The 27,072-nt window shown below is 47.1% G+C and overlaps 1 protein-coding gene and 1 long non-coding RNA gene across 8 annotated transcripts in view; one reads left to right on the plus strand and one right to left on the minus strand.

The window, feature by feature from the left end:
- The window catches only part of SASH1 (SAM and SH3 domain containing 1), a 336,005-nt gene that overhangs the window by 221,576 nt on the left and 87,357 nt on the right, over positions 1-27,072 (plus strand). For 6 of the 7 annotated variants that reach the window (XM_058735581.1, XM_058735583.1, XM_058735582.1 and 3 more), the window contains exons 3-4: positions 3,863-3,913; positions 4,046-4,095. In XM_058735581.1, coding sequence (XP_058591564.1) covers positions 3,863-3,913; positions 4,046-4,095 — 101 coding nt within the window. Of the gene's footprint in view, positions 1-3,862; positions 3,914-4,045; positions 4,096-22,339; positions 22,439-27,072 lie in introns of those variants that run through there. The other variant, XM_058735585.1, reaches the window with a different exon arrangement.
- On the minus strand, positions 17,376-22,299 carry LOC131515018 (uncharacterized). Its single transcript, XR_009263387.1, has 2 exons — positions 21,755-22,299; positions 17,376-17,664 (listed from the first exon to the last, which is right to left on the minus strand). It is a non-coding gene; the product is annotated as an uncharacterized LOC131515018 (long non-coding RNA).

Here is a 27,072-nt window from a genome sequence, read left to right on the forward strand (position 1 = left end):
GCTTTTCTGCTTTCCCCCTTCTGAATTCTTGCCCTCCGAATCTGTGAATGTAATAAAATGCTTGTGGGCTTATGCGACTTAAGTTTGGGATGATTTGTTACACAGCAGCGGTAACTGGATCAATCAGCACGTGTTATTGAGGAGAATCTTCTTTCTCAGGGATCTCTCTTTCCAGAACATGTCCAAAAGATACATGTTTACTCAAGGACTGTGTTTGGATTATTCATCATTTTTACTATTTCCATCAACACGATGACTGATTGAGTTACAAATCAAGAGTTACACTGTGGATCCTCCATTGTTCCCCAGATAAAACAGCTTGCAACTGGGCAATCAGGTGCATCAACTTACTCCACCCTCCACCCTCATGAGGACTGTCTGCCCCTTCCCACCTTCCCCCTGCATCAGGACTGTCTTGTCCTACTGGAACTCTAGAGCCATGCCCCCTGCCCCTTACACCGGTTGAACTGGGAGCAGAGAAGAGGGCAACCTAATCTGTAGATTGGGAAGGGGAACGTCAAGGAGCCTTTCTCTCCCCATTTTGATCTGACTCCCTGCTGCTCTACTGTGTAAGCAACACCCTTTATTGCTGCAGACATAGATGGTGCTGCTTCTGCTGGATTCTGCCCCACGTTCACATCGTGTCACTTAAAGAAAAAATCGATTTTTTTTCAGTGGCAAACAGAATAAAAGATGTCCAGCACTTCTTCGGGTGTATCTGATACAGCTACAAGACTTGATTCATACTCTGCCCACGAGTGTTTTATGCGGGTGTATGGCAGACACCTGCTAACTTTCACTCTTATTTGCAAAGTTGCGTTTCTCAAGTTTGACGGTGGGTCCACAGAGTTTGCTGTATCTTTTGTTATGTACTTCTATATGTCTTAACTACTTGATAATATTCACACATACATGATAGTAACTAGTAATTACTCTTCTGGACTTTTGTCATCGATATCATGTGACATCCATCGGGGCCGTAATAACGGAAGGTTGCCAGTATTCCATTCCGCTTTGTCTCCAACCATCACACATAGGTCGAAACTTAGTGGGTAACTTTACATGCTTCTCTGTTGTGTCGTATTTTTACTTCAGGGTGTGTTTGCTCTAAGAAATGCCTCGTAATGATGATGGTAGTCTTTCCTCGAGAGTTGAGATTATTAAGATTTGCTCTGAAGATCATTACTTTGTAGTATGCTTTGGGGAGGGGAAGCAGTAGAAACATCGCTGCACGAGATGTGTTTAACATCTCCTGTTCTGAAAAAGCAGATGTTCTGCATGAAAACATTATCTGGGCCCATTATTTTAAAGGAATAAATTTTAGTACATTCTACATCCAACTATATCCCCAACCAGTTTCCTAAAAAGTCCCTAAAATACAGTCTGCTGTATGTAACGAACCAACATGTGAAGATGAATTATTTAGAATGTTACTTCCTGATCATCTTATATTTAATGTGGTTGTTAACAAGGACCTGCTTTGTATTCCGGAAAAGCTACATTTTGTATAATGTACCGTAAATGTTAAGTTTAGGATGTGGGGTAACAAATGGTGCACTCAACAAATGAAAATTTGTTAGAAAAAATGCAGATAAAAATATGCAATAAAAGCAGGTAATTCCCTATCACGGACTGTTACCTAGTGAGGTAGAGACTTCAAGCTTGAAGAACAGTTAAGAATGGAGGAGAGGAGGAGAGTTGAATTAGACATTGTTTTCGTTGATGGCTATGGAAGGACATGGGCTGGAGTTGGGTGTTAAAGGTGCTAGAGAAAGTTTCAGAGGAAATAATAGAGACCTGTCGTCATTCTGAGATTCCCACACTGACTCTGAACAGGAAAATGTAGGTCGAAAAAATTGCAAACTATACCTTTGCTTACTTCCTGCTGTTTAAGTTTGTAAATTTCTCTAAGCGATGCTAAGAGGTTAGGTATCAGGGCATCATGACTGGTCGCTAAGCGCCAGGAACCCCCAAATACCTATCTGCCGTGTTGATAACACCTGAGCCCGATGTCCTATCGGTTGAACTAGGAATGTGACTCAAACATTTCCATATATTGCTTTGTAAAAATGGTGCATCGGGTCTGGGACAGAAATAGAAGTCCGTCCATTTTGAACAAAGGTGGCAATAAAAGCCAAGAGGATGTTAAGCAAAGAGAAGTTTTATACCAGAGTTAATGCCACTCTGGTATTTTTTCATAACAAATAAGGCCCTGGGACTAAGGGTGAGTGAGTCTCCAGTGCGTTAAAGTACTTTTCTCTTTTGATCAACTCGTTTCAAACCACCCTGTTCTCAGATTTCTCACCTCAGCACATTCATTTTATAGTCGATCTATGTACTGGATTCCTGTTCCTTAGTCACATTTATAAATGTACTCTGAGTTTTACTTATTTCATGGCTAAGTTTTTGACATATTGGCCTATTTTTATAATCATGCTGGTAATGAAATAGGTAACTTCAGTAAATTGGACATTTAGATGCAGTGACAATTCCTAATTTGAGATGATCCTGTTCCCGTATCCTGAATGTCAGCCGAGACTAACAGAATAATTTTCATACGGTACATGTGCGATCCTGAAGATTATAACAATTATTAAGAACACAATAGGATTACTGGAAAACTCATAATTAACCCAGTCTTTCAACCTCATTAGTGATACTACTCTCCTCCTCTAAAACTGCCTATTGTCCTGCTTATGACTTGATCAGCTGGGGACCACTCTGGACTGTGAACCATACTTTGATGAGGACGTGTACTTTAGCACCTGTTTAGATTTAGAATTATTCTGTATTTGTGAAAAATATCGATGTGGTGCTCTGTGCTGTGCTTCCTAGTACAGCTCGTGTTTTCCCATAGTATGTTCTAACACTTTTAATAGTGTGGTTTTCCTATTTTGCTGCCAATGCTTATTTCAATATATTATTTTTGTCACAGGTAATAGGTTTACCTCTTTTTTTTCCCCATCCAAAGGGGAAATGGAGGTGTTTCTTTTTTCTTCTATTTTAGAGACAGGAGGACAGGGGAGGGGGAGGAGCAGAGGGAGAGAGAATCGCAAGCAAGCTCTATGCATGCTCAGTGGTGAGTACTACTCGGGGCTCGATCCCATGACCCTGGGATCATAACCTGAGCCCAAATCAAGAGTTGGATGGTTGACTGAGCCACCCAGGCGCCCCAGGAAATGGAAATTTTAACTATAAAATGGTTTTAGCTCTAAAATGGTTCAATTCCTTTTTTTATGATTTGATGATTTTTGATGACATCATGCATTTATTTCATCTGTTAACTGGATTCTGAGAGTTGTGTTTTTGAATTTCCAGCTAGGCCAACTCATTTGTATTACAGGAGCACGGTGATTTCTAGGGCTCCATGATAATACCAGATTAGCTTTCCACCTTCGTAAAGACACTTTCAACCAGCCCTACGTCATGAAATACTCTGAACACGTTCAGCATTTTGACATCGGACCGCAACTCCGATATTGCTGAAAAAGAAACCGAACACAAATGGATCTCAGTAAATTGTGTCCCAGTGGTGGTCTAATCACATCGAGAGAATGACCTTCCCCAGTAACTGTCGGTGCCCTTCAGTTAGACTGTGCTGGTTTCTTCTGCAGTAAAACTGCCAGTGGAGCCAAGTGGTGAAGTTTGGAAAACGGTTCAATTTTAAGACTCTAAAGTTCTCATTTTCAAAACGCTTTGGTTTTCCCAGAAAATCTGTTTACCTCCACCATCTCCCCCCCCCTCCCCCCGCCGCACCCTAGCATTTCCCAAATGCTCCCATCTCTTCTTACACATCGATTTGTCTTTCTGGTGTGTGCCACGTTTGGAAGCCTCATTAAAGCAGCATCTGTTTCTCTTTTAGGAGAAACCCGATGCCAGCCCCACGTCACTTCAGCTGCGGTCCCAGATCGAAGTAAGCACAATGACTTTAATCGTCTATTTTTGCTTCTGCCTTTTTTTTTTTTTTTTTTTAAGTGATACTCTGTACAAATCAGATGAAGCCTGCCGCTCTGGCTGTGCTCACGCTGTGCCTCTTTTCTCCTAGGAGTCGCTTGGCTTCTGTAGCACCGTGTCAACACCAGAAGTGGAGAGAAAGTAAGTTTCCCTCCTGCCCGGGATCGGAATTTGGAAGAAGGTGCCTCTGAGGTCCATCCTGGTGGGAGTCAAGTGGGCGACTGTGTTGTGTATGTGCTACGGAGCATGATGTCATTTTCCTCGCATGGGGTGGGTGTGTGTGTGTGTGTGTGTGTGTGTGTGTGTGTAGGTGGGTGAGAGTGTGTTGTGTAATTTAGTCGATGATGCCTAACGACTCTGCAAAGAGTTACTGGTTTCACACTGCTTCTTATGAGTGAACCCTAAATAAATACCTGGAAACAAGCATAGAGGAAGGAAAAGGACAGCTAGGTCCACCAACGTGGGTTTTCTTCTTTTATACTAGTTTCTGATAGAGGAGGAAAGTCCTAAAGAAGCACAGAACAAAAAAAAAAAAAAAAACCCAATATATTCCAGAATAAAACAATGACTGGAAAACCCCTCTCTGCACCTTGCTGTGGTGGGTGACCTTAAAACAAGAATAGATGCCTGTGACCAAAGACGGCAAAGGCTCACTTTTCTTTTCTGTTGAAGGCAATATTTTTACCTCTTTGTCCTGACTTGGACCCTGTAATTTTTAGTCTCCTGGAAGATAATTCTATGTTATATTTCGTATTGCCAGTATTTCTTTTAGGCACCTTTAAAAAACCAAAACAAAGCAAATGGGTTTTTTGTTGTTTCGTTTTGTTTTCTTTAACCTTTCCTTTTTCCTCTTTATTCCATCATAATTACACTAGAATGTTCCATTTGTGATCTTCTGAGGTAAAGAAATTTTAAGAAAGTGCTCAGCTTTATACAGACACTTCCTTTGGCACAGAGCCACTTACACGGTTTTGTGCCAAGAGAAGCATAGAAGTGGTTTAGGAATAAAGTATTTCTGGAATGAAAAGCACACATTGGGAGAGCGTGTGTGTGCTTTACAGCACAGCTCCGCCTAATCCGTCCACGTGTGTGCTGCTGGCCAGAGGCAGCTTCAAGGGGGGGAGGCTGTGTTGCCAACGCTTCGGTTCTCGAGAGGCTAAGCAGATTTGGTTCAGTCAGGACTGAGGAACACTGGGGTGACGAGCAAAAAGCAAACCAAGGCCACTGCCCACTCAAGGTTAGACGATCAATGTGCAATCAACTCGAATCTCCTTGGCTTTAGTTGCATGTAACCCCCTAGCACCTTAGCGTGGAGGCTGAAGTAGCTTGGGGATTTGGGTCGACATTGATTCGGAAATTGGACGTACTATGGCTATAGATGAAGTTGAGTGTGGGCAGCAGCGCGGAGTTAATGGACTGGAGGTTCTTCTGACTTCCTTCGCTACCTATTTGGCATGATTCAGGCCGAGAACTCAGGTGTTCGTTCAGAATCTGAGTCCTTCAGGAAACAAGACATGTTTGCCTTTCCTCCTAACAGGAGTGACTCACCAGATTTGTACCAATCTTAAGTTAGGCTGGATATTCTTCCCCTCAATTATGGGTAGTCATTCTTTCCGTGTTTATATCCTTCACTTGGTAAAATGCGACATGGCTTTGTGGCCAAGAAAGAGACTCTCAGCCTTCTCTGAGGTTAACGAAACATTTCGAACACACAGCACACAGCACTGTTGATAGCCTCAGCCTCTCCATCTGTACGACCGCCATTTTGCTTCTGTTCTTTTAAATGTTTTACTTAAACTGAAGTGTTTCCAAGTAACTTGGGAGTTTTAATCCATTTTGTCCTATATTTCCTTATTAACGTTTTTTGGAAACTATGGTACCCTTTTTTTCTTCCTTTAAAGAACTTTTGAAAACTTTTAAACTTCCAGAAAAGTCATAGGAATTGTGCAATGAACTTCCATATAACTTTTACTTAGATTTACCGGGTTGCATGCTCTTTTTCTCCCTCCTAGACACACACACACACACACACACACACACACACACACACACTTACATAATACCGTAATTTCAGAACTATTTGAGGGTAAGTTAAAAATTCTGTGATCCTCACTCCTCGATACGTCCGCATTTATGTCCTAAGGACAAGGCCATTCTCACAGAACTCAGAGTACAGTCCCGTAGAGAAGAATTTTAAAAACAATTTTCTTTCATTTTAATGTTTAGTTATTTTTGAGACAGAGACAGAGTGCGAGCAGGGGAGGGGCAGAGAGAGAAGGAGACACAGAATCCGAAACAGGCTCCAGGCTCTGAGCCGTCAGCACAGAGCCCGACGCGGGGCTCGAACTCGCAAACCATGAGATCATGACCTGAGCTGAAGTCAGATGCTCAACCACTGCGCCACCCAATAGCGATTTGCTTAATACACAGTTCATGCTCCAGTTTCTTTAATTGCCCCAATAGTGTTTCTTTATAGCACTTTCTCGTCAATCCAACGCTTAAAAAAATTACTCATCACATTTGCATGTCCTCTTTCTGGTCATATTTAATCTGAAAACATTTCTTGGCCTTTCTTTGTCTTTTATGATATTGACGGGGTCTTTTAAGAGGGTAGGCTAGTTGTTTTGTGAAATATTCCTCCATCTGGGCTCCGTTTTAGGGTTCGGGTAGTGCATTTTTGATGTTACATTCTTTTCAGTTCACTACATCATGACGTCACTTCGTCCCATTGTTGGTGATACTCATTTTGATTATTTGATGAAGGTGATGTCCATCAAGTTTCTTCTGAGAACTTAGAACTTTCCCTTTGCAGTTGGTAAATACTTTGTAGGGAGATAATCTGAGACCTCGTAAAGGGCTTGCTCCTCATCAGACTTTTACCTGATGGTTTCAGATTCTCTCAATGATTGTTGCCTAAATCAGTTTTTATGGTGATGTTTACAAAACGATGATACTTGGGGTGCCTGGGTGACTCAGTCAGTTGAGCATCCGACTCGTGATTTTGGCTCAGGCCACGATCTCACAGTTTGAGATTGAGCCCCATGTCGCGCTCGGCACTGACAGCCCGGAACTTGCCTGGGAATCTCGCTCTCTGCCCCTCCCCCACTTGTACACTCGTGTTCTCTCTCAAAATAAATAAATAAAACTAAAATAGAAATGATGATACTTATTCTTAAGTTGCTCATTATCTTGGATTAAACCCTCCAAAAGGTGTTTGTTTTTTAATAAGATGGACACTCTAGCTCAAATTTTAATCTGGGTACTTTTGTTTCTATGGAATTATTTGTATTTTTGTACTTGAAAATGTGCCGTTCTTCAGATACAAATCTGCTTGTAAGCCCTGGAGGATGACCTGGCAAACCAGTTGGTTGTGTCTGGTTAAATGTCCACAAAGTAGCTGCCAACCCAAATATCATTCTGAGTCAGCAGTCTTGTTTAATGGGCAGAACATTTCTTCTGCTTTGTATTCAAAAGGCAAGAGAACTCAGTAGACAAAAGTGGGCAGATTCTACAGCAGCCCACCCTTGAAGCAGAGGCCTCGATGACAGGATGGGGGGCCGGGGGGCCGGTGATTGACCCTTGTGGCTCCCACTGTCCAGTGATTGGCCCTTGTGGCTCCCCCGCTGTCCAGACCCTCAGCACAGCTTTCTCCCTCCCTTCTCCCCCAGTTAAAACCTGAGCTAAGGAAGGTATCAGGTGTCAATTATAATGTAAATACCTGATTTCTAAAAAACAGTCACGGTCACGAAGTGGTATTTATCATTTACCAGGGTTTACAATCTCGAGTTCCAGGAATACAGCTCTAACCAGAAGAGAACAAAGAGGGTGGGAATATACCTGACATCACTTCACCTGGAGACACTGCCCAATGGGGCTGCTAAGGCTGTATTTGGCCTGTAGGTGTGTGAGACCTGCATGAGGGATGGATGGATGGATGGATGGATGGATGGATGGATAGATAGATGTACAGTCAGACAGGAAGAAACATACATACGCACATACATACATAGAACAGACCTGCCCCCACCAGTTTGACAAAGGCTTCATTCATCCTTATTTTCTTACAATCTATCTGGTCTCTCTATATGCATTCACTGAAAATATAAAAAAGGCCAAGGGAATTTTCATTTGAACCTCTTCTATTTATATCCATTTACACTGCCTATTGATGAGACTATCTGTTTTATTACGCCGATCTTAGATTTGCGTCAACTGGCCAACAAGCTTGAACATTAGTTACATTTTTTGGTACTCACCAGTTAATCTCAAGAATATCTAGCGAGAAAGAGTTTTTTGCTGGGAACATTCTTTATAACTGTATTGGGGATGCATTTAGCTACAAATAACAGAAAACATGACATAAAGCAGCATGAAAAAAAAATACAGTGTTCATTTGATATATCCTCGTTCCAGGGGGGGTGTCTAGGGCTGTGCTGTGGCTCAGCTGAGCCTTCCGGTAGCCAGATTATATTGTTTGTTCTTTTTGTCAGTCTCCTGGTTTTATAGTGGCTGCTGCCATCTCCCAGGTGGGAAGGAGAAACGGGGTGAAGAAGGTAAAAGGGCAAAAAGCCACAGGCGTACCCTTTAAAAAGCTTTCCTAGAAACCCTGTCCCACACATTCCAGTTTGTGTCACTCGTTTCTTCATGCAGCAGCTGTTCACTGGGCACTGGCTTTGTGTGCGGGACCCTGTTTGGGGCTCTAGGATATGTGATGAGCTGACATGAGCTGCATGGAGGGAGCTGGAGTAAATCATTTGTATGCTTTAGACTCTGCAACGGAGAAAAATAAAGCAAAGAAAGTAAGCCCAAAATTGGGACACGTGGCGACCATTGCCATAGGAGAGTTTGGGGATGTGCGTGTTTTGTTTTGTTTTTACATTTGATTGATTGATTGATTGATTGATTGGAGACAGAGCACGAGCAGGGGAGGGGCAGATTGAGAGGGAGACACAGAATCCAAAGCAGGCTCCAGGCTCTGAGCCATCAGCATAGAGCCCGATGCAGGGCTGAAACCCACAAACTGTGAGATCATGACCTGAGCCGAAGTCAGACGCTTAACCCACTGAGCCACCCAGGTGCCCCGACATGCGTGTTTTTTGCTGACTGTCTTACTGCCCTGAACAAAATGAGTGTCTTAAGGAAGGAGGGAGACTAGACATTGGGTAGAAAGCTAGCAGTATTTTCCACAATAATTTAGTCTTTTATTTGTGTGTGTATACATCTGAAACAGTAATCTGCAAATTAGCTACATGGCTAATAAATAGGCTGTGTATCTGGATGATTTGGATTCATTACTTTGAAGGAAGCCAACTGTGTAGGGGAGCCCATCTGGTTATTTCTAGGTGTGTATCTAGATTGGAAGTAGTTTTTACAGGGTTGGTTCTGCAAGTTGGAAAAGAAAAAGTAGGAAATAGCAGGTAATGTTCATTGAGGGTTGGTGCATGGGCCAGGAACTGACCTAAACACTTAACATTGACTTATTTAATACAACAACCCTGTGAGGTTTGCTCTGATATTATTCCTATTGCCAAAGGCAGAAACTGCGGCGCAGAGAGGTTAATAAGCCGCTCAAGGATGCACAGCTAACGAAGTGACACAGCCTGGATTTTATCCCATTTGAGAGCCCATGCTCCTAGCCGTCACGCTACGATTCCAAAATACTTACAATTGCATGGCTTCTGCGGATAGAGAGGTTAGGGGCCCAATGAGTTCATTGGCTTTATGTAAATAGCAGCAGCTAAAACCCGCAGTCCTGCGGTCGTCTTGGAAGGAGAGACAAGTTTACTCTCATTCACATATAAGCTGTCTCAGTTATTTATTTACAGAGGCAGGAGGGTCCAAAATAAATCTCAAAACTTCACCTTCGCCAATGTTTATCAGCTCTTTTCTACTAAGTCTTTCACCAGAGTTGAAAACTCACTGATTTAGTTTCACTTTCTTTCATTACCTATGGCTACACTTGAACTGTTTCATGGTGAAAAAGCCCAAAAATATATCGCATGATGGAAGAGGAAGATAAATCAAAGGAGGGCAAGCCAATGGAGCGGTGTTGTGTGCTCGAATGAAATGGATGGCATCTGGTTTATAAATGTTCTATGCAAGCATTTACTCTGTTTGGACACCGCTTCCCTCTCTAGCTGATTACTCTTCTGACAGGGCGTCAAGTTTCCTTCCCCCACCACCCCCCAAAAGCCTCCTCCTTTTTTTTTTTTTAATTTTTTTTTTTTTACATTTATTCATTTTTGAGACAGAGAGAGACAGAGCATGCACGGGGGAAGGTCAGAGAGAGAGGGAGACACAGAATCGGAAACAGGCTCCGGGCTCTGAGCGGTCAGCGCAGAGCCCGACGCGGGGCTCGAACTCACAGACCGCGAGATCATGACCTGAGCCGAAGTCGGACGTCCAACCGACTGAGCCACCCAAGCGCCCCAAAAGCCTCCTCCTTTAACCCTTTGCCCTCAGAGAAGAAGCCCTGCTTGTGATCCTCGTGTTCTGGTTGCTTCTCTCTCTCCTGCCACCGTGGATCGCTCGCATCTCTCGTTGTGCCTTTTTCTCCCTCACAACCTGCCTCTGCCTGCCTGTTCACCTCCCACATCGTCCTGCCTGCTCTCCAGGTGGGGTGAAGCTCCCCGGATTGCTCAGACTGGCCATGTGCTCCCACGGCATGCCGAGCCTCCGAGATGGCTGCTCCTTCCGGGTGGGGTGCCCCGTCCCCGACTCTCTGAGCATCCCCCCAACCCTCCTTCTCTGGGCAGATCCTATCACACTTAGAAATCGAGCTCTGGTCTCCTGCCAGAAGTCTTCCCTAATTCACAGGGTTGGGGTACAGTGTCCTGCCGCTGGGCTCTGGAACTCCGCGCTCCCCTGCTCCCGTGGCAGTGGAGCTCGGTTACAGGTGCACGTGTACGTGTGTGCATCGGAGGAGGGGGGCCACCTCCCACTCCCACCCCTGGGTCTTTCACATAAAAGACTTTCAGTAACGTCGGATCGATGAGCAAGTGGGTGAGTGTCACAAACGTGCTTCGTTCTTCTTCTCCATCCCGTAGAAGGCTTCTCCCCGTTCTCGCAAACCGTAATTTGACTTCTTCCCCGGTTACTGAACTTTGCCCAGGAGCCCGACTCCTCCTCTTCCTGAAATGCCATCTGAGGTCAGTGCTGCAGCGGTAACCAACCCAGGAGCCCCTCCCCACTCGCAGATCCTTGCCGGGTTCGGCACTGCTGCCTTTCCCGTGGGGTCTGCGTGTACTTTCGCCCTTGGGGTCTGTGGCGTTACGGGTTCTAGTTTGTCCTCACTTGATGCCCAGTCTTGGTGGTTCCCTTTTTTCTGCCCATCCCTTACCATTGGAGTTCCCCAAGGGCTTTTTATCCAACCTGCAAGCTGTCCCCAGGTGCCCCCACTCAGGGCTTTGACCTCTTGTCTCTGGGCTCCCACCTCACATACACATCTGTCCCTGTGCCCGTTTCCCAATCTGGTGACCTGTGTGTTGCCGCGACTTGGCAGATGCCTGCTCATTACTGTCACTGTCGCCCCAGATGCATTATCTTAACCGCACAACCCCTCGCTCCCTCCCTTCTTACCTTCTCACCTCTTACAACCTGCTCCTTGATCAGACGTCCCCCTTTTCTGTCCTTGGGGCCATTTTTTCTGCACATCACGCAGCCTTGGCATTGTTACCTGTTGCTTTTCTTCCGTGGTTCTAAAACTTTAATCGTGAAATCCTGTTGCTTCTACTTCTATAACTTTTCCTGTGTTTCCTTCTTTTTCACCTTCACTACTGCAAGCAATACCTTTAATGCTCTTTTCGTGAACTAGGACAGTGTGTCTACCAAAGTAGACACACTTTAGTCTCCCTAAAGTAGAATCTTTAGTCTCCCTAAAGTAGAATCGGGCCATACGGAGCAGGCAGGGGATGCAGAGATCTCCCCAGTGGCACCTATAAATTAGGACCTGTGCGTGCTTGCGCTTTGATCAGAACGCCCCCATGCAGCCCCAGCCCCGGGGCTTCCCTCCCACCGCCAGCCTTGCCGCAGCCTCTCATCTCCCAGATGCCTCCTGGGCTGCTTGGAGCTCATTCCTTGAAAGCGTCTCCTTTCTTTAAGTGCCTTCTCAGTCTCTTCACTGGCCGTGTTCTTTCCACCTTTTGGAATCAGGTAGCATTTGGCACAGATCTGACGTCTCAGGGTATTGTAACAAGTATCATCATCGTTGTAACGCTTACAACGCTTATTGGCTCATTTCTATTATTGGACACCGTGCTAATCACTTTTACTGTATTTTGTCATTTAATTTTTCATGGACTCCTTGAAGTATGTACCATTTTTGAGAGTATCAGCTTGTCTAAGGTCTCAGAGCTAGAGACAAAAAAACCTTATCCAGTCTGAATGCCATGACAGCCTTGGGGTGAAGATACCCCGTGTGATTACAGACTCTCTGGGTTCAAACCCAGGCTATTTCTTACCTGGATCTTGGTGTCTATAGTTTCCACAACTGTAAAAGGAGGATGATCTGTACAGTATATACCTCACTTAATAAGCTATCCAGCACCTAATAAGTGCCCAATAAACTTGTCTGTTATCTATGTTGTCTGGTCCAAATTCAGGCCCTCACCTGGGGGCTCTAGCTTTGTGTACTTCCGGAATCCTACCTGGCCTAGCATGATCTCGAGCTCCAGGAGGCTAAGAGCTCACATTCTTCTTCTCTTTGAATTGTCTTCAGTGTCCAAAAGAGTTGTTTTCACAGAGCAAGTGTTCGTTAAATACTTGCATTGAAAGCATTGATTGTTCAGTTCTTTGAAATAGGGTTAAAACTGGATTGTCCCCAGGACCGGAATTACAGAAGACGTACTTTGGTCTTACCTGTTACCCAGCATGTGTCAGTGTCTCCTTAAACCAGTGGCAATGTAATAAGAAGCAAGTGCTTTATGATGGTGAATATTCGCATTTAAAAGACACCTGTCCAAACATTTTAGGGGCACCTGGGTGGCTCAGTTGGTTGAGCGGCTGAGTCTTGATTTTGGCTCAGGCCATGATCCCAGGGTTATGAGATCAAGCCTCTCGTCAGGCTCTGTGCTGAGTGTGGAGCCTGATTAAGATTCTCATTCTCTCTGCCTCTGTCTCCGTCCCCATCTCTTCCCCCCACATCTCTCTCCCCAGCTCACTTGCTCTCTCTCTCTCTCTCTAAAAATTTTTTTTTAAAAAAAACATGTAGTATATAGAATAGTAGCTTCCACAAATCCCCAAATCTATATCTAAGGGCTGCTCCCCTTCCTCCGCCCCCCCCCCCCAATTCCATTTTGTAATCTTGTTCAAGTCTCCTCAGATTTTTCCTTCTCTGTTAAATAGAGATGACAGACCAGGGGTGCCTGGGGGGCTCAGTCAGTTAAGCTCAGGCCCTGATCTCACAGTTTGCAGGATCGAGCCCAAGTTGGGCTCCGTAGTGACAGTGTGGAGTCTGCTTGGGATATTCTTTCTCTCTCTGTCTGTCTCTCTCTCATATAAATAAATAAAACTTAGAAATGACCACATATTACCTCCAGATAAAGGTACAACATTGAGAACGGCACACAAAATATTACAGTTTTTTAAAAAGCCCTTCAAACTTGTAACAGCTGCAATTTTGTGGGAGGTTACATTTATTTTATTTTATTTTTGGTGACAAGCTCACTGAGATATAATTCACATACCATACGACTCACCCATGGAAGAGATCCAATTCAACGGTTTTTTTTTTAAATTTTTTTTTTTCAACATTTTTTAATTTATTTTTGGGACAGAGAGAGACAGAGCATGAACGGGGGAGGGGCAGAGAGAGAGGGAGACACAGAATCGGAAACAGGCTCCAGGCTCCGAGCCATCAGCCCAGAGCCTGACGCGGGGCTCGAACTCACGGACCGCGAGATCGTGACCTGGATGAAGTCGGACGCTTAACCGACTGCGCCACCCAGGCGCCCCCCAATTCAACGGTTTTTGATGGAGTTACAGTTTTGTGCCTGTCCCCACGATCGATGTGGGAATGTTTTTGTCAATTCCAAAAGAAGCCCCTTGAGATGCCCTCCACTTCTCTCACCCCTGAACAACCCGCTAACTGAGTTTCTGTTTCTATAGATTTGCCTCTTGTGGACGTTCCGTGGAAATGCAGTCAGATGCGGTTTAAGGGACTGTTTCACTCAGCATAATGTTCTCACGGCTCATCCGCATGGGTTCCTTTTGTTTTATGAATGTGCCACATTTCACTTATCCATTTACTGATTGGTGGACACCTAGGGTTGTTTGGACTTTCTGGCAACTAGGAACAGTGTGGCTGTGGACATTTGTATACAAGTTGATGCGTGGTGTTCTTGGTGACTTGAAGGGCGTAAGGCATTCTCCTCTGGGTAAGTTGTTTCCTCCGAGGGACCTCCGCCCTCTTGCTCAACAAGAAGTTTCTCGGTCCTGGAGACTGGGCCGGAGAGGGCTTTGGGTCCAACCCTTGTGGACGCCCCTGAAAACGGGGGTCTGCTGTCTGGCCGGGGTTGCATGTCCTGCTGTGTGACAAGGTGGGGCTCGCCGTGCTCGTTCTCAGACGTAGAAGGAAGCACTAGAAACCCGCGGGCCGCGCGGTTACCAACCCTCCTTTGGAACAGATTCGATTCACTGAGAATTGCTGATGAGGTCTGCACGTTGCTGGGAAATCCAGGTCAAGCCGCGTCCCCTGGAGCTGAGACCACGCATCCTGTTTCCACATCCTGTTTGTGGCAGGGCCGTGGGTCGGGGAGGGGAATGCCAGACCTTTCCCATGGGGGCCATGCGCCTGGGATGGGGAAGCCACGTGGAGGCGTGTCCTCCAGAATAGTTCACAAGTCGGTCCTGTCCCGTTCAGGTGGATGTGTCCTTGCTGTGTCCCCGCTGGCCTCCCAGGAGAAGGAGGTGGGCGCTGGCATTAGAACCTGAGCCTGAGTTTCAGCTCTGCTGGTCGTGGGATCAGAAACAGTTTATTTAAGTGCCCCAAGCCTCAACTTTCTCATCCACAAAATGTGCACAATAAACGCTCCTTCTGAGGGGGGGCTGTGTGAAGCACGTTCCCTGACATTTGCTAGGGGCTCACGTCTCACTTGTTCTCGCTCGTCCACCTCCACGGCCTGTGGCCCGTGGCCTGTGGCCCGTGGCCTGGCCGATGGCAGCGGCAGCCGTGTGTGCGGTTCCTCCATCTGTCGGATGGTGTCGTACCCAGAGCTCGTCAATGGCCATGGCCACTTAAAATACGCCATTCTCAAAAGAGATTTGGTTTTAATTAAAAAAAAAAAAAAATGCCATTCCTCCGTGCGCCTTACTTGGGAAGGCTGGAAGACAGCAACCGGTCTCAGAGCTCGTGCGACGGGCTGAAGTATGTGTGTGTGCGGGCGGGATCTGTGTCTGCACACGTGTGTGCTCCGTCGCATAGCATATCTGAGGGGCTCAACATTCCAGAATGCAGGGGCTCGGGGCGGGAGCAGCTGTGCTCGAATTCTCCACCTCAGCTGTTCCCCCACTGCAAACCCCGTTGCCCTTCGCTTCATCTGGTGAGGGAGCCCCAGCTGCCCCAGCCGGAGACCACGCGCCCGGACCGCAGCCGGAGGCCGCGTGTGCGTGGTGGCCAGAGACAGGCCACTGCCGGGAGGTATGTAGGACGCGAGGGGGCTGGGGTTGGGTCTGTGCCCTGCAGAAGTGAACAGGACGCTGGGCAGCGGTGGGGGTGGGGCTGGGGAGGGGAGGCGATCGGTAAGCAAATGGCAGTCCCGTCCCGCCAGGAACAGGGGAAGCCCCACACCTACGACCACTGTATCGTATAAAGTAAATGGTGTAGCTCACAGTACAGGAAATGGGGGAGGCGGTGAGGAAGGCTGAATGACTGACCAAGATCGCCGCCCCCACACAGCTCCGGTGAGGCAGAGGTGGACTTCTAGCCCGCATCCATTTATCTGCCTGCCAAGGTCAGGCCATCACACGGACCAAACGCTGGTGCATCAGGGAAGACCAGCGACGGGCCAGGCAGCAATGGGGTGTAACCGAATAAACATTGTCCAGATCTCTGCTGTGTGCGCAGATTTGCTAGGTGCCGGGAGGATGCATGGGGTGCCCGGGTCACTGTCCTCTTTTTGGCCCGAAGGAGCCATGACCGCATGATCCTGATGTGATGGGAGCGCAGTGCAGAGGAACAGCAGGGGAGGGCCGGCCAGGCCCCTGCATGGGCCGCAGACACAGAAGTTCGGCACCAGACCGGGTTTTGCTGGAGGAGCCGACGTCACGGTGACGTCATCGCAGGGTTTTGGCTGCATGTGCTCGTTGGGGCTGGTTGCACAGCCCCGGCCAGGCTGTCTCCTTCTGTGTCCGGTGATGTGGCCGCAAGGCAGCCGCACTGGCATTCGGGGCCAAAAGGCTGCAGGCAGAGTGGGGGATAGATGGTGACCTGCCACCTGCTGAGATGGGCACGTCCTCTGTCATCAGCTCCAGGCAAGCCTCCAGTTTCGACTCACCGGGAACCCAGGGAGGAGCTGGCATCCTGGCTGCGGAGCCACAGGGCCTGAAGAGCAGACTGCCTCTGCTTTCTGCCTGTCACGTGACTTATAGGACCCATGCTGATGTAGAACAGGGTGGGGAAGGGAATTCTGGGAGATGGACTCCAGCTGAGCCAGGTTGACAGGCCACAGATGCACCACAGGTACCCAAAGGAGCGAGCAGCACAGGGATGATGGCGGGGCGGGGGAGGGTGGGGGGGGGGGAGGGGTGGTTTTTAGGTACAGGTGGAGGGCAACGGCATCCCAGGCAGACGCGAGGGCCTGCAAAGGTGTGTGGGTGCAGCACGTCGGGGGTGGGCTGGTGGTTCAGGGTCCAGGCAGCCCAAGGCCCAGCTGTGGGAGGTCTTCAGAGCAGCCCAGAGGTTGCCCAGGGGTGGATTTTGTGTGTGAGAAGGGCCATTGTCAATGTGAGGAGATGAGGTCTAGATGCCCCCAGGAGGCAGGGAGACCAGTGGTCAAGGGGACACATCCTGAGGGTCCAAAACTTGCCTGAACTTTTATTATGCTTCTAGTTTTTCAGTTCTTTCCATCCCACTGGCAAATTCCTTCAGTCTTTAAGGAGTGTCTCCTGCATACTAGGGATGGGTACGTGGCCCCCAAGATGAACCCTGGCCCCCAAGCTTTTGTCTATAAGCCTGGCTGCTTGATCCTACTGCGTTCTTGTACCCTGAATTCTCTTCTGAAAACTGCCCTTGTAATCTGCTTACTAGATTTTGGGGGCCTTGGAGTAGAAGGATACAAGGAGGGAATGGAGAAGGAAGGATGGGGGAGTGTGTCTCGTGGATTCAACTAGTGTCCCAGGCATATCCGTACCTCACAGTTAGCTGGAGAGACAGACGCTCAGGCCCCTCCAAGGCCTAACGGATGGACTTCTCCAGATGTGGTGGAGACGTGGAACTGTGGAGTCTTTAATAAATTTTCCAGGCGGCTCTTAGGCAGCCAGCGCGGTGTTACGAATCAGTGCCGAAGCCTATTTCTTACCCGTTAGGTTGACGCTCTCTGCTTCTGCTGCACATCTCCATCACCAGGGGCAGGGGGGTGGCACTCAGCTGATGCTGGTAGAGGTCATTTGTCATCACGGTGACCCTTGGGACCGCTTCCTGGTGTCTCTGTCGGGTGCTGGCGTGTCACTTCAGATCGAGCCTCGGGATCAGAAGGGGGAAGGATGTGCAGCAATCTGAGAGCAAGAGTGAGACGAGCCAGCGGCGTGAGCGCGTAGCTCGGCGGCTGCAAAGGCAGAGGACACGCGTGGGAATTGAAAACCGAGAACTGAACTGTGACGGAAGTTAACTAGGTTCGCTGTGGTGATCATTTCGCAATATATACAAATACCGACTCGTTATGTTTTACTCCTGAAGCTGATTTGTCATATGTCAGTCATATCTCAGTTTTAAAAAAGAGAGAGAGAGAGAGTGAGAGATCTGAGAAGACAGGAAAGCCTGGGTTCTCAGCTTCATAGTGTTTATAACATAAAAATTTTCCATCAGCTGTGTCTGAAGGAATTAAAAGTAGGGCTGTGGCAGTGGTCACTGCGGAAGGGACCCAATCCTTTGTGCCGCCCGGCAGGAGAAGTAGGACAGGCACATGGCTCCCACCGCCATGTCCTGGACGGTGACTGGCCACTGGGACCGGCGAGGCGAGGAAGGGCCCGCAGCTCCGCCAGCTTTGGCCTTGAGAGGCCGCTTCTCGACTCCCCTGCTTCCCTCAGAACAGCTGACACAAGAGAGGCTGACAGCCCCAGCCCCCGCGTCCCTCCCCGGCTCCTCTGTGCCCAGACAGCACAGCGGCCCGCAGGGCCGGCGTGGCTCGGGCCGTGGTGAATGGGAGCCGCTGTTTGTTTCCACTGAGAAAGTTCTGACCCGCTTCCGGAGCCATCGCCATGGAAACAGACCTTGGAGATAATTGAATGGAGCCTCTTTTCCTCCGTCTCCCTTCTCCCTTTCCCCATGCTGAGGCTGAGGCTGTCAGGGGCCGACTCTTTGCAGCCCGCCTTTCCCTGCAGGTTCCTGCGCATTTGACAAGAACAGCAAAGGCCCGGTTCCTGCCAGTGACCCCATGTGCACCCCATACCAGGCGGGGTGGCGGTCGTCTTCATAGCTGTTCTTGAGCGGAGGCCCGTGTACTATGCGTCCTGATGGCCGTGGCCTTCCACGGGGACGTGTCCATCCGGCCGGCCCCACATCTCAGCCACAGTTCCTTGCAGAAGAGCCTTTCTTGCACCACAGGTTTCTTACGTGTATGCAGTCAAGTTTAAAGGGGAAGTAGAAGGGAAGTGATTTGGAAGTGATTTTGCTTCATTTACAGAATAAGTAGCCAGCATATGGTATTTTTCTCCTTTTATAAAAACCGCCTTTTGGGGGTGAAAACAGTGGGCTAAAAGTCCTGTTTTATTTTGCTTTTGACAATAATTCAGCAATTCTTAAAATATAAAGACCTAAGCAAAATTTAAAATTCACATCGAGGCCATAAAGGAAAGGCATTGGTTTTCACTGGTTGCACCCAAAGCAGAAGAGGACGTTAAGGTTTCCTTTCGTTCAACACCTTCGTACGCCTACCGAGGAAGCGTCAAAAATCGGTGCTTGACCTGTGTCTGTGAACGCCAGTGGCCAAGTGACAAACTTAAATTGCACTTTCACTGCCAATAAGAAGAGAAAACGGACGCCGTTTTGGCTTGAGGTTCACAGTTTCGTCCCTGGTACCGTGAATCCAGTGGTGATTCGGACAGGAGAGGCCCTTCCTTTCCTGAATCAGGTGTTTTAATGGGGTGAAAATCCGGCTGGGGCCCGAAGAGCCGCGTTTAAGCCCCAGCTCTGCGACCCGCAATTGGATAAGTCACTTACGCGAACTTGCCAGGCATCCACTTCTTTATCTGTATAATGGGCTGTTTCAGGGTCTCCGTGAGCCCGACATACAGTGAGACCTATATGAACGTGCTTGGTAAACCCAGACCAATGCTTTGTAGAAGTTGGTCATTTTTAGTTCTTAACCACTGAATGCGTTAGGATTGTATTCAGTCGTACGTAACCGAACCTGACTGCGGAGTTCAGGCAAATGGGGGCATATTTTTTCATAGAGCAAGGAGGCCAGAGGTGGGTACTTCAAGGCTGGTACAGCTGCTCAAGGAAGCATCTGGCCACTGACACTTAGCCTCCGAGGGGGTGTATGGGGAAGTGAGTGTTTTAACACGGTATCCTGCCGCCCAAACCAAATCTTGGTTCTCTTAAGAAAGGGGGATATTGAAATGGGAGACAGCTAGTCCTGCCAGCTATAGTCACTCATTCAGTTGGTCTTTTTTTCTGTTTTTAAAGTGTATTTATTTTGAGAGGGAGTACATGTGCACGCATGCACATGCAAGCAGAGGAAGGGCAGAGAGGGAGAGAGAGAATCCCAAGGAGGCTCTACACTGTCGGCGTGGAGCCCAGTGCGGGGCTCGATCTCATGAACCGTGAGATGATGTCCTTGAGCCTAACTCAAGAATAGGACACCCGACCGACTGCTCCACCCGGGCACCCCAGCTATTCTCTTCTTACAGCCCGTCAATATAAAGCACCTCATGATGTTGTAAACGCCTGGAAGGTACGGACCACGTTGCATACATTTCCCTTATCAAGCTGCAGAGGGCTTCATTATCCACGCCAAACAGTAGATACCAAGCAAAGAAAATCATTGTTGGTTGTTTTTATATGAGAATGGTCCGTTACTGAACTCCCCGAACTTAGGTAAATGTACTGAACTTGCATAAAAAAATAGTATCATACACCATGTGGTTGGTGTGCCATAGGAATATTCTGATTAGTTACTAAGTGTTCAGGACTCAGGAAGGCGTTTGTAACTTCTCAAGGCTGGAATATACATGGTTACTTTCAGTGGTGTTACAACATCAAAGCTGCCATCCCTACAGCACGTTTGTATCAGCTTCTTGGATAGGCCGGGCCCATGGAGTGACAAGCAAAGAATACCATGACCCAGATGGAGAAGAGAAGACCCACTGGGAGGGTTTCGGAAATCTTGGAAGGTGATGGTATGCTTTCCCGTGTCTCCTTCTCCCTGCCCTGAGCCCACATCTGCGGGCTGGTGCAGCTCTACACCCTGCCCGTTGTATAGTCCCGGCCCGAGAAAGGTTGTAGCTGAGACACACCCAGGCTGTGGCTCTCCACCATGGGGCCAGGGGATGACATTTGGCTCATTTTTAGGCATGGGACTTAAATTTCTGTGGGTGTCCTGCATCATTCACTTCTGGTACAAGTTACCATTCCACGGATGAAGGAACACGGATCTCTTTCAGTCTACCTTTGGGACGGATTTTCAGACTCGACGAGGATGGAGCCTGTTCGTGGCCTGGAAAGCCTGTTGGCCACCGCTGAGGTGCCAGGGAACCAGCCCCTTACATGTCAGAAAGCTGAAGTGCTCTCTGAGAAGGACCGAGAGAAACTTGACTCCACAGGGAGAGCTGGTTGGAGGAAAAGACCCGCAGTCCTAACCGCTACCTCTTGTTAGTGACGCTTCACATGTACAAACAAACGTGTTCTAAATACCATACAAGTTATAGTTCACCGAAATCTCCAGAAAACCTACGTGATAGGTAATATTGTATCCCTTTTGCATAGCAGGAAACTGGGATTCACTGAGGCAAAGTAATTTGTCGAGTTACTGGTTGGTAAATGGTAGGGCTGGGCTTTGCACACGGGAGGTTGGGCTCTAGAACCCCACATCATGAACCATGGTATTAGGTAGCTGTCTGGGCGGGGGTAGTGGGCTGTAGAAAATGTTCACGTCTGCCCACCTCTACCTTGGAATCATATTCAACCGCTGGTGTGTGTATGTGTGTGCATGAGTGCTGTTCTAAGAAAAACACGGGTTGCTTTTGTAAAGTGTAATCGAAAAGTAGAACAGGGGTCACTATGTCCATCCTAGCTATTTGGGGGAAATTAATGTTAAAGAGAGAGAGAGAGAGGCTTGATTTGCAGCAGAAAAGATCACGTGTGGATACCTAGAACTCCCATGTACCTGATGTCATTAGCAGGGGATTGAAGCATAACAAAAATGATTGTTGCTATTGTTGTTAGATTGTCGTTGCGTACCTAGATTGACTGTGTCTCTCTCTTATTTTTCCGAATAAGATCCCCTTTGGAAACGTCTCCTATATAATGACTAGGGTCACCTACAGTGATTCGGATGGCAATTGTCCACCAAAGATATCATTTAAAAAGGGGGGTAGGGCAGAAGAAAGTTGAAGATGTCAAAACTCATGGCTGGAAGTATCAAACCTTTTAAATGGCCTTTCAGAACTTTTCAAGTGCTCGATCAGTAGGGTAAGAGGTCCTCTTCAAATTAGAAATAAACGTCGGATGGTACTGTTGTTTGGAGATCGTATATCCACGCATCACTGCCATTTCTTTGGGAGAGTTGGTATCACCCAATGGGTGGGTCCAAACCATTTCCTGTGGTATATGCATCCATACTGAACATCTCTTCAACGTCATCAAAAAATTATTTCGTGTACCCTGTGCCGTATGCAGGAATCTAAATCAGTACAGATCTTACTGTTTAAGGAGGACAATAGGTGATCAGCAAATGGGAATATTATGATGCTGGACGATGTGGATGAAGACCCACTGACATCATATTCAGTCATTGTGAGAAAAACAATGGATGTGAGAAAATGTGAATTGCTCGTACCGAGTGCAGTTGAGAAGAGGAATTGTTACGGCCATCTGGATTATTTGAGGGAAGTTAATGCTAAAAAAAAAAGTTAAAAGGAGGAACTGTGGCAATATAGAAACTAAGCCGAGCACAGGGCTTAGTGGCCGTCGTTGGTGGAATGAGGTGGCGGGGCCCTGGGCAGAGACCGAGAGCGGTCACCCTTTGGGGCCCGGTGATCGTTGCAAGAGGTCACCCTGACTGGGGTCTTGCCAGTTGCCAAGTTCATGTGATTCTAACAGCCCGTTAAGGTAGGTACTGATTTTACCATCACGACCTGACATGAGAGGGAAGGCATGGCTTAGGTTTGTGACCGCACTGTCACAGGTGTGCCTGACTCTGAGTGTGTGAGTGCTGCGCATGGGCTGTGTCAGGCCGTTGCCTTGGATTTGGTCCTTCCGACACCTGCCTTGATCATTTACGAAGGTGACCTTGCAACAAAAGCCGGAAGGGGAGACTGGGAATAGGCTGAAATGAAAGAAAAGGCCTGTAGGCATGGAGTGTTTTGACCAGGGTGACAAAGTGTCACCAACGTTGTCATTGATACTAAATAATCTTGGAGCTCAAAAAATACACCAGATTTGAGCAACAGAGTTACTTTCAATCCTAGCCAGTAAGTTTGCAAGTTAAGTTCTATTATGTGCCAGCAGCTGTTGGCAGGGAAGGGCCAGATCAAGGGTGAAGGAAGAGAGACCCCTTGCTCCTTAAACCTGCCTGGCGCTGAGAGTGAGCAGCTCTAGCACGGTGGACCCCTGTGTCCCTCCTGCCCTGGCCCTGGTCCCATGGGGTCCCATGGCTGACCCGTGAATTTTTATAGCAGACAGTAGATAGCGTAAACAGAAATTTGTGTCATACATATTTTTATGAAATAGGGGAGATATGCTCCTATGATGAAAAATATCTTCGATATCCAAAGAATAATAAGAAATACCAAATTTAAGGAATTACCTACTTTCTACAAAATGATTTGTTACGAAATAAGCAAAATGTGAATATAAGTAGTTAGTCATATTTAAGGAAGGCATGTCAACTTAGAAGAAATAATCAGCATATAAGAAACCCATGAACACATAAGAAAAAATCAACTACTCTAAAGCTCCTCAACCCTTTCAGCTTCTTTTCCCCTCCCACTCCCACGCGCAATTCCATAGCACAGATGTCTCCGTCCTTTTCTGCGTCTTGAGGAAAATGCTACTGGCATTGGGGACCGCCTTGGCAGGCCTGGGATGATGCCGGAAGGGACCCAGACACAGCAAAAGCCCTGATTCAAAATTCAGCAGGAAAGAAACTCATGAAGAAGTGAATTTCCGGAGACTCAAGATAAAGGAAACTTAAAAATCTCTTAAGTATAGGTTTTCCAGTAACTTATAACACATGTTCCATTCTTAGAAATTAGGTTATTGCTTCTCGCTCTCTCTGTCTCTCTCTCTCTCTCATAATGAAGTTTTCTGGACAGCCCATCAAAACAAAAACATGAGGTCTATTTTGGGAACTCTTTTTTATGTTTGGGTATTTGTTACACTTTGCTTGCGTGCAGGAGTCAGTATGTTGCAAAGAGACCGAGTTGCCTTTGCCTAGAGGTACCTGAGACTATTTATGTAAATGGACATAAGAAGAAAAATGAGCCTGAGCCAAAGTACGTGGCCTCTTTGCTGTCAACTCGCAGACAGAGTCTGCACGAGCAGCATAACCCGATCCTGCTCTTGAAATACTTGGTTCTAAGAAACTCATAGGCCACGTTCACATTTGGTGTTGAAAACATGCTCTGTCTTCCCCGGTTCTTCTGAGCCTATCATTTTAGTAACTCACCCAGCAACAGGGTTAGGACGCATGTAACGTAATACGAATTTCTGTTGTGTAAACGAGAAACGATAGGGTGATGTGCGTGGGGCGCTGGACTCTGGAGTCAGAGATGTGGCTTCTAAACCCACTTAGGCCCCTGCCTGCCTCTGTGCCCTTATCCGGATTGTCGCTCCGTAGTCTCGGGATCGGCGATCGGGTTGGCGATAAGAGTGTTTTCTTTAAGAGGTAGAATTCCACACAAATGTAAAGAATCTCCTTTGGACCTTTGTCTGTTGCTCCTTGTCTGTGGCCACCTGGAGGGCTCTACTGTAAAGCCACAGACTCCAGAGAAAAGAAAACAGAGCAACCTAGAATTTACCCTGTCTGGCATCTGAGGCAGCAATATAGCTTGCGTAAAACCGATTTTAATGTTATTTCAGCCGGGAAGGGTGAAAGCGTGTTTCCGGTTTTCCTTCTCCGCACGGACTCCTCCTCCTCAGTCCCGCTGCCTGCTTCACCTTCTTTCCCTGACCTCGAGGATGGGTTGCCCTTGAGCCCAGGCCTCCTGCCACTTCTCTTCATTGTGTTCAGCTGGTCTTCTGGCTTTAAATGGGCAAGTGATTTCCAAATCCTGATCTCCAGTCCTCAGCAATGCCCGTGAACTCTAGACTCGCATACCCTACTGTGTCTTGAGTATCTCCACGGGGATGTTGAAGAAACACCTCAAACTTCCTGTGTGAGAGGAGACCTCTTGCTTTCTTCCTCCGTTCTCTCCCTACCCAGCCTTCCCCACGGGGGTGGGGCACATGTCATGCCAGCTCATCGTTTAGGGTCTCTGTTCACCTCTCCCCTCTTGAGAGAAGACTTCTCTGTCCATCCCACCAAACATTCTCCCCCCTTCTTTTTTTTATTTTTTTAAAAAAAAAATTTTTTTTAACGTTTTTTATTTATTTTTGGGACAGAGAGACAGAGCATGAACGGGGGAGGCGCAGAGAGAGAGGGAGACACAGAATCGGAAACAGGCTCCAGGCTCCGAGCCATCAGCCCAGAGCCTGACGCGGGGCTCGAACTCACGGAGCGCGAGATCGTGACCTGGCTGAAGTCGGACGCTTAACCGACTGCGCCACCCAGGCGCCCCTCTCCCCCCTTCTTGATCTACACCGCCCACCTCGCTTCTCGCCCATCCTGAGCTCTAAGAGAACAGAGATCTTAACCTGTCTTATCTACTGTTACATTCTCAATGCCTCAGAGGATGCCAGCCTCATAATGGGAGTTGGATGAATGTGTACTGAAGGAAAGAAAGAATGAATGAGTGAGTGAGTGAGTGAGTGGGTGAAAAGAAAGGAATGACGCATCTTAAAGAATTCGCTAAAGATTGAGGTAGGATGAAAGGAATCGGTTAAGTTCAGGGATGCTGTCCCTTATTTTCTTTTTATTATCTCATTCATAGGTCGTTTATTGAATTTTCTTAAGTGGACGTGAGTTCAGAGAGGGCTAAAGTAGCTTAGGGATCGTGAGGAAAAATATTTACACTGGGGTCTAATAGTTATTGACGTAAAGGTACTTCTGAGATCGAGTTCAAAGACTAAATGTGAAACCCGAATTATTCAGCGCTTACGTAGATGTTCAGAGTGCAGAGGGATGCTAATTATTACGTCCTCATCATCGAAACCCAGAAACCCACGCTGAGGTTCCCATCCCTTTTACCCTGTTGACAGTGAAAGTGATGGCTAGAAAAGGGCTGACGAACCTGCTTCCAGCCTGTGGGTCCCAGGCCTGTGGCGTCTGGCCGCAAGAAGGAGGTGCGGTGAGGAGGCCTCTTTGGAACTGACTTCTGAGCATTAATTTCTTCCACCAGGAGATCAGCAGATGACCCTTTCCACCTGCTGCCATCCAAATTTGGAATTTGGTTACATCATGGGTTTTTGCTCCTGCCGGATAGATTTTATAATCCGTCTCAGGGAGAAAGATGGCGTTTCGCATCACCTGCTCTGCCAAGCCTCTCTTTGCAGCGACAATTCACTGCATCCAAATTAAACTTCATACGATGTCGTTTCCCCCCTTTGCACACTGATGAGTTGGGGAGCCTCACACTTATGAAACACTGGCTTGCTGTTCTTTGGCCAGTGTCTAGATTGTGAACTCGCGGAACGTTAAAAATAAAAATTCCCGTTTGTCACCGCAAGATGAATAGAGGAGCTGCAGTGCCATCTGCTGGCCATGTGGGGAAATGCACGCAATCACTAGTGGAAACACGTTAACGAAGAGATCGAGAGTGCAAACCTGAGGATAAATTTTAAATATGTGTCATAATTTGAAGAGAGTAGATAAAAATAAAAAATTAGAAGCTAGAATTTTATAGAGGAAAGCGCATTTATATCTTGTGATAGCTGTGTGGTAGTGAGAACTTCTCTTTTTAGGCAGTGTGGGTTCTTGAGTATTTTTATAGTAGAAGACGTTCTTATATTGCAGGAAGAATGAAAAATGGGTTGGAAAATAGAAGTTAGCCTTTGCGTTTTTTTAAAATAATAGGATAGAGTCCATTTTGCGTACATTTTATCCAGAGAGGGAGAGCCCACCATCTGGGAGAAAGACAACTGGGTTGCCAGTGACTGGGGATGACTCTGTTGGCCTCTCACCAGCCGGTGGAACCTCGGGCCACTTCTGGGGGCTGAGTGATGAACCGTCTGACTCTTGATTTCTGCTCTGGTCATGATCTCATGGTTCGTGGGATCAAGCCCCACATTGGGCTCTGCGCTGACAGTGCTGAACCTGCTTGGGACTCTCTCCCTCTCTCTCTGCCCACCCCCCCCCCACTTTCACACACTCTTTCTCCCAAAATAAATAAATAAACTTAAAAAAAAACCTTTAACTCAATAAAATTCCTTACAACTCAGTAAGGGTGTATTATTCTAAATCAGCAAAAGACTAAAGAAAAGCAATGTTTCTTGAGGCCATTTTCCCCATGAAAAGATTTCTTCTAGAAAAAAGCAAAAGTTCACATATTTATAGTTTATTACATAGTTAAGCAGTTGATCAAGAGCTGGGGATATTTGATATCTTTGATCCTTAGCAATTAGGTCAGGACTCTCCTAGTCATTAG

The sequence above is a fragment of the Neofelis nebulosa genome, chromosome 6 (genome assembly GCF_028018385.1).
Source record: "Neofelis nebulosa isolate mNeoNeb1 chromosome 6, mNeoNeb1.pri, whole genome shotgun sequence".
Lineage (NCBI taxonomy): Eukaryota > Metazoa > Chordata > Mammalia > Carnivora > Felidae > Neofelis > Neofelis nebulosa.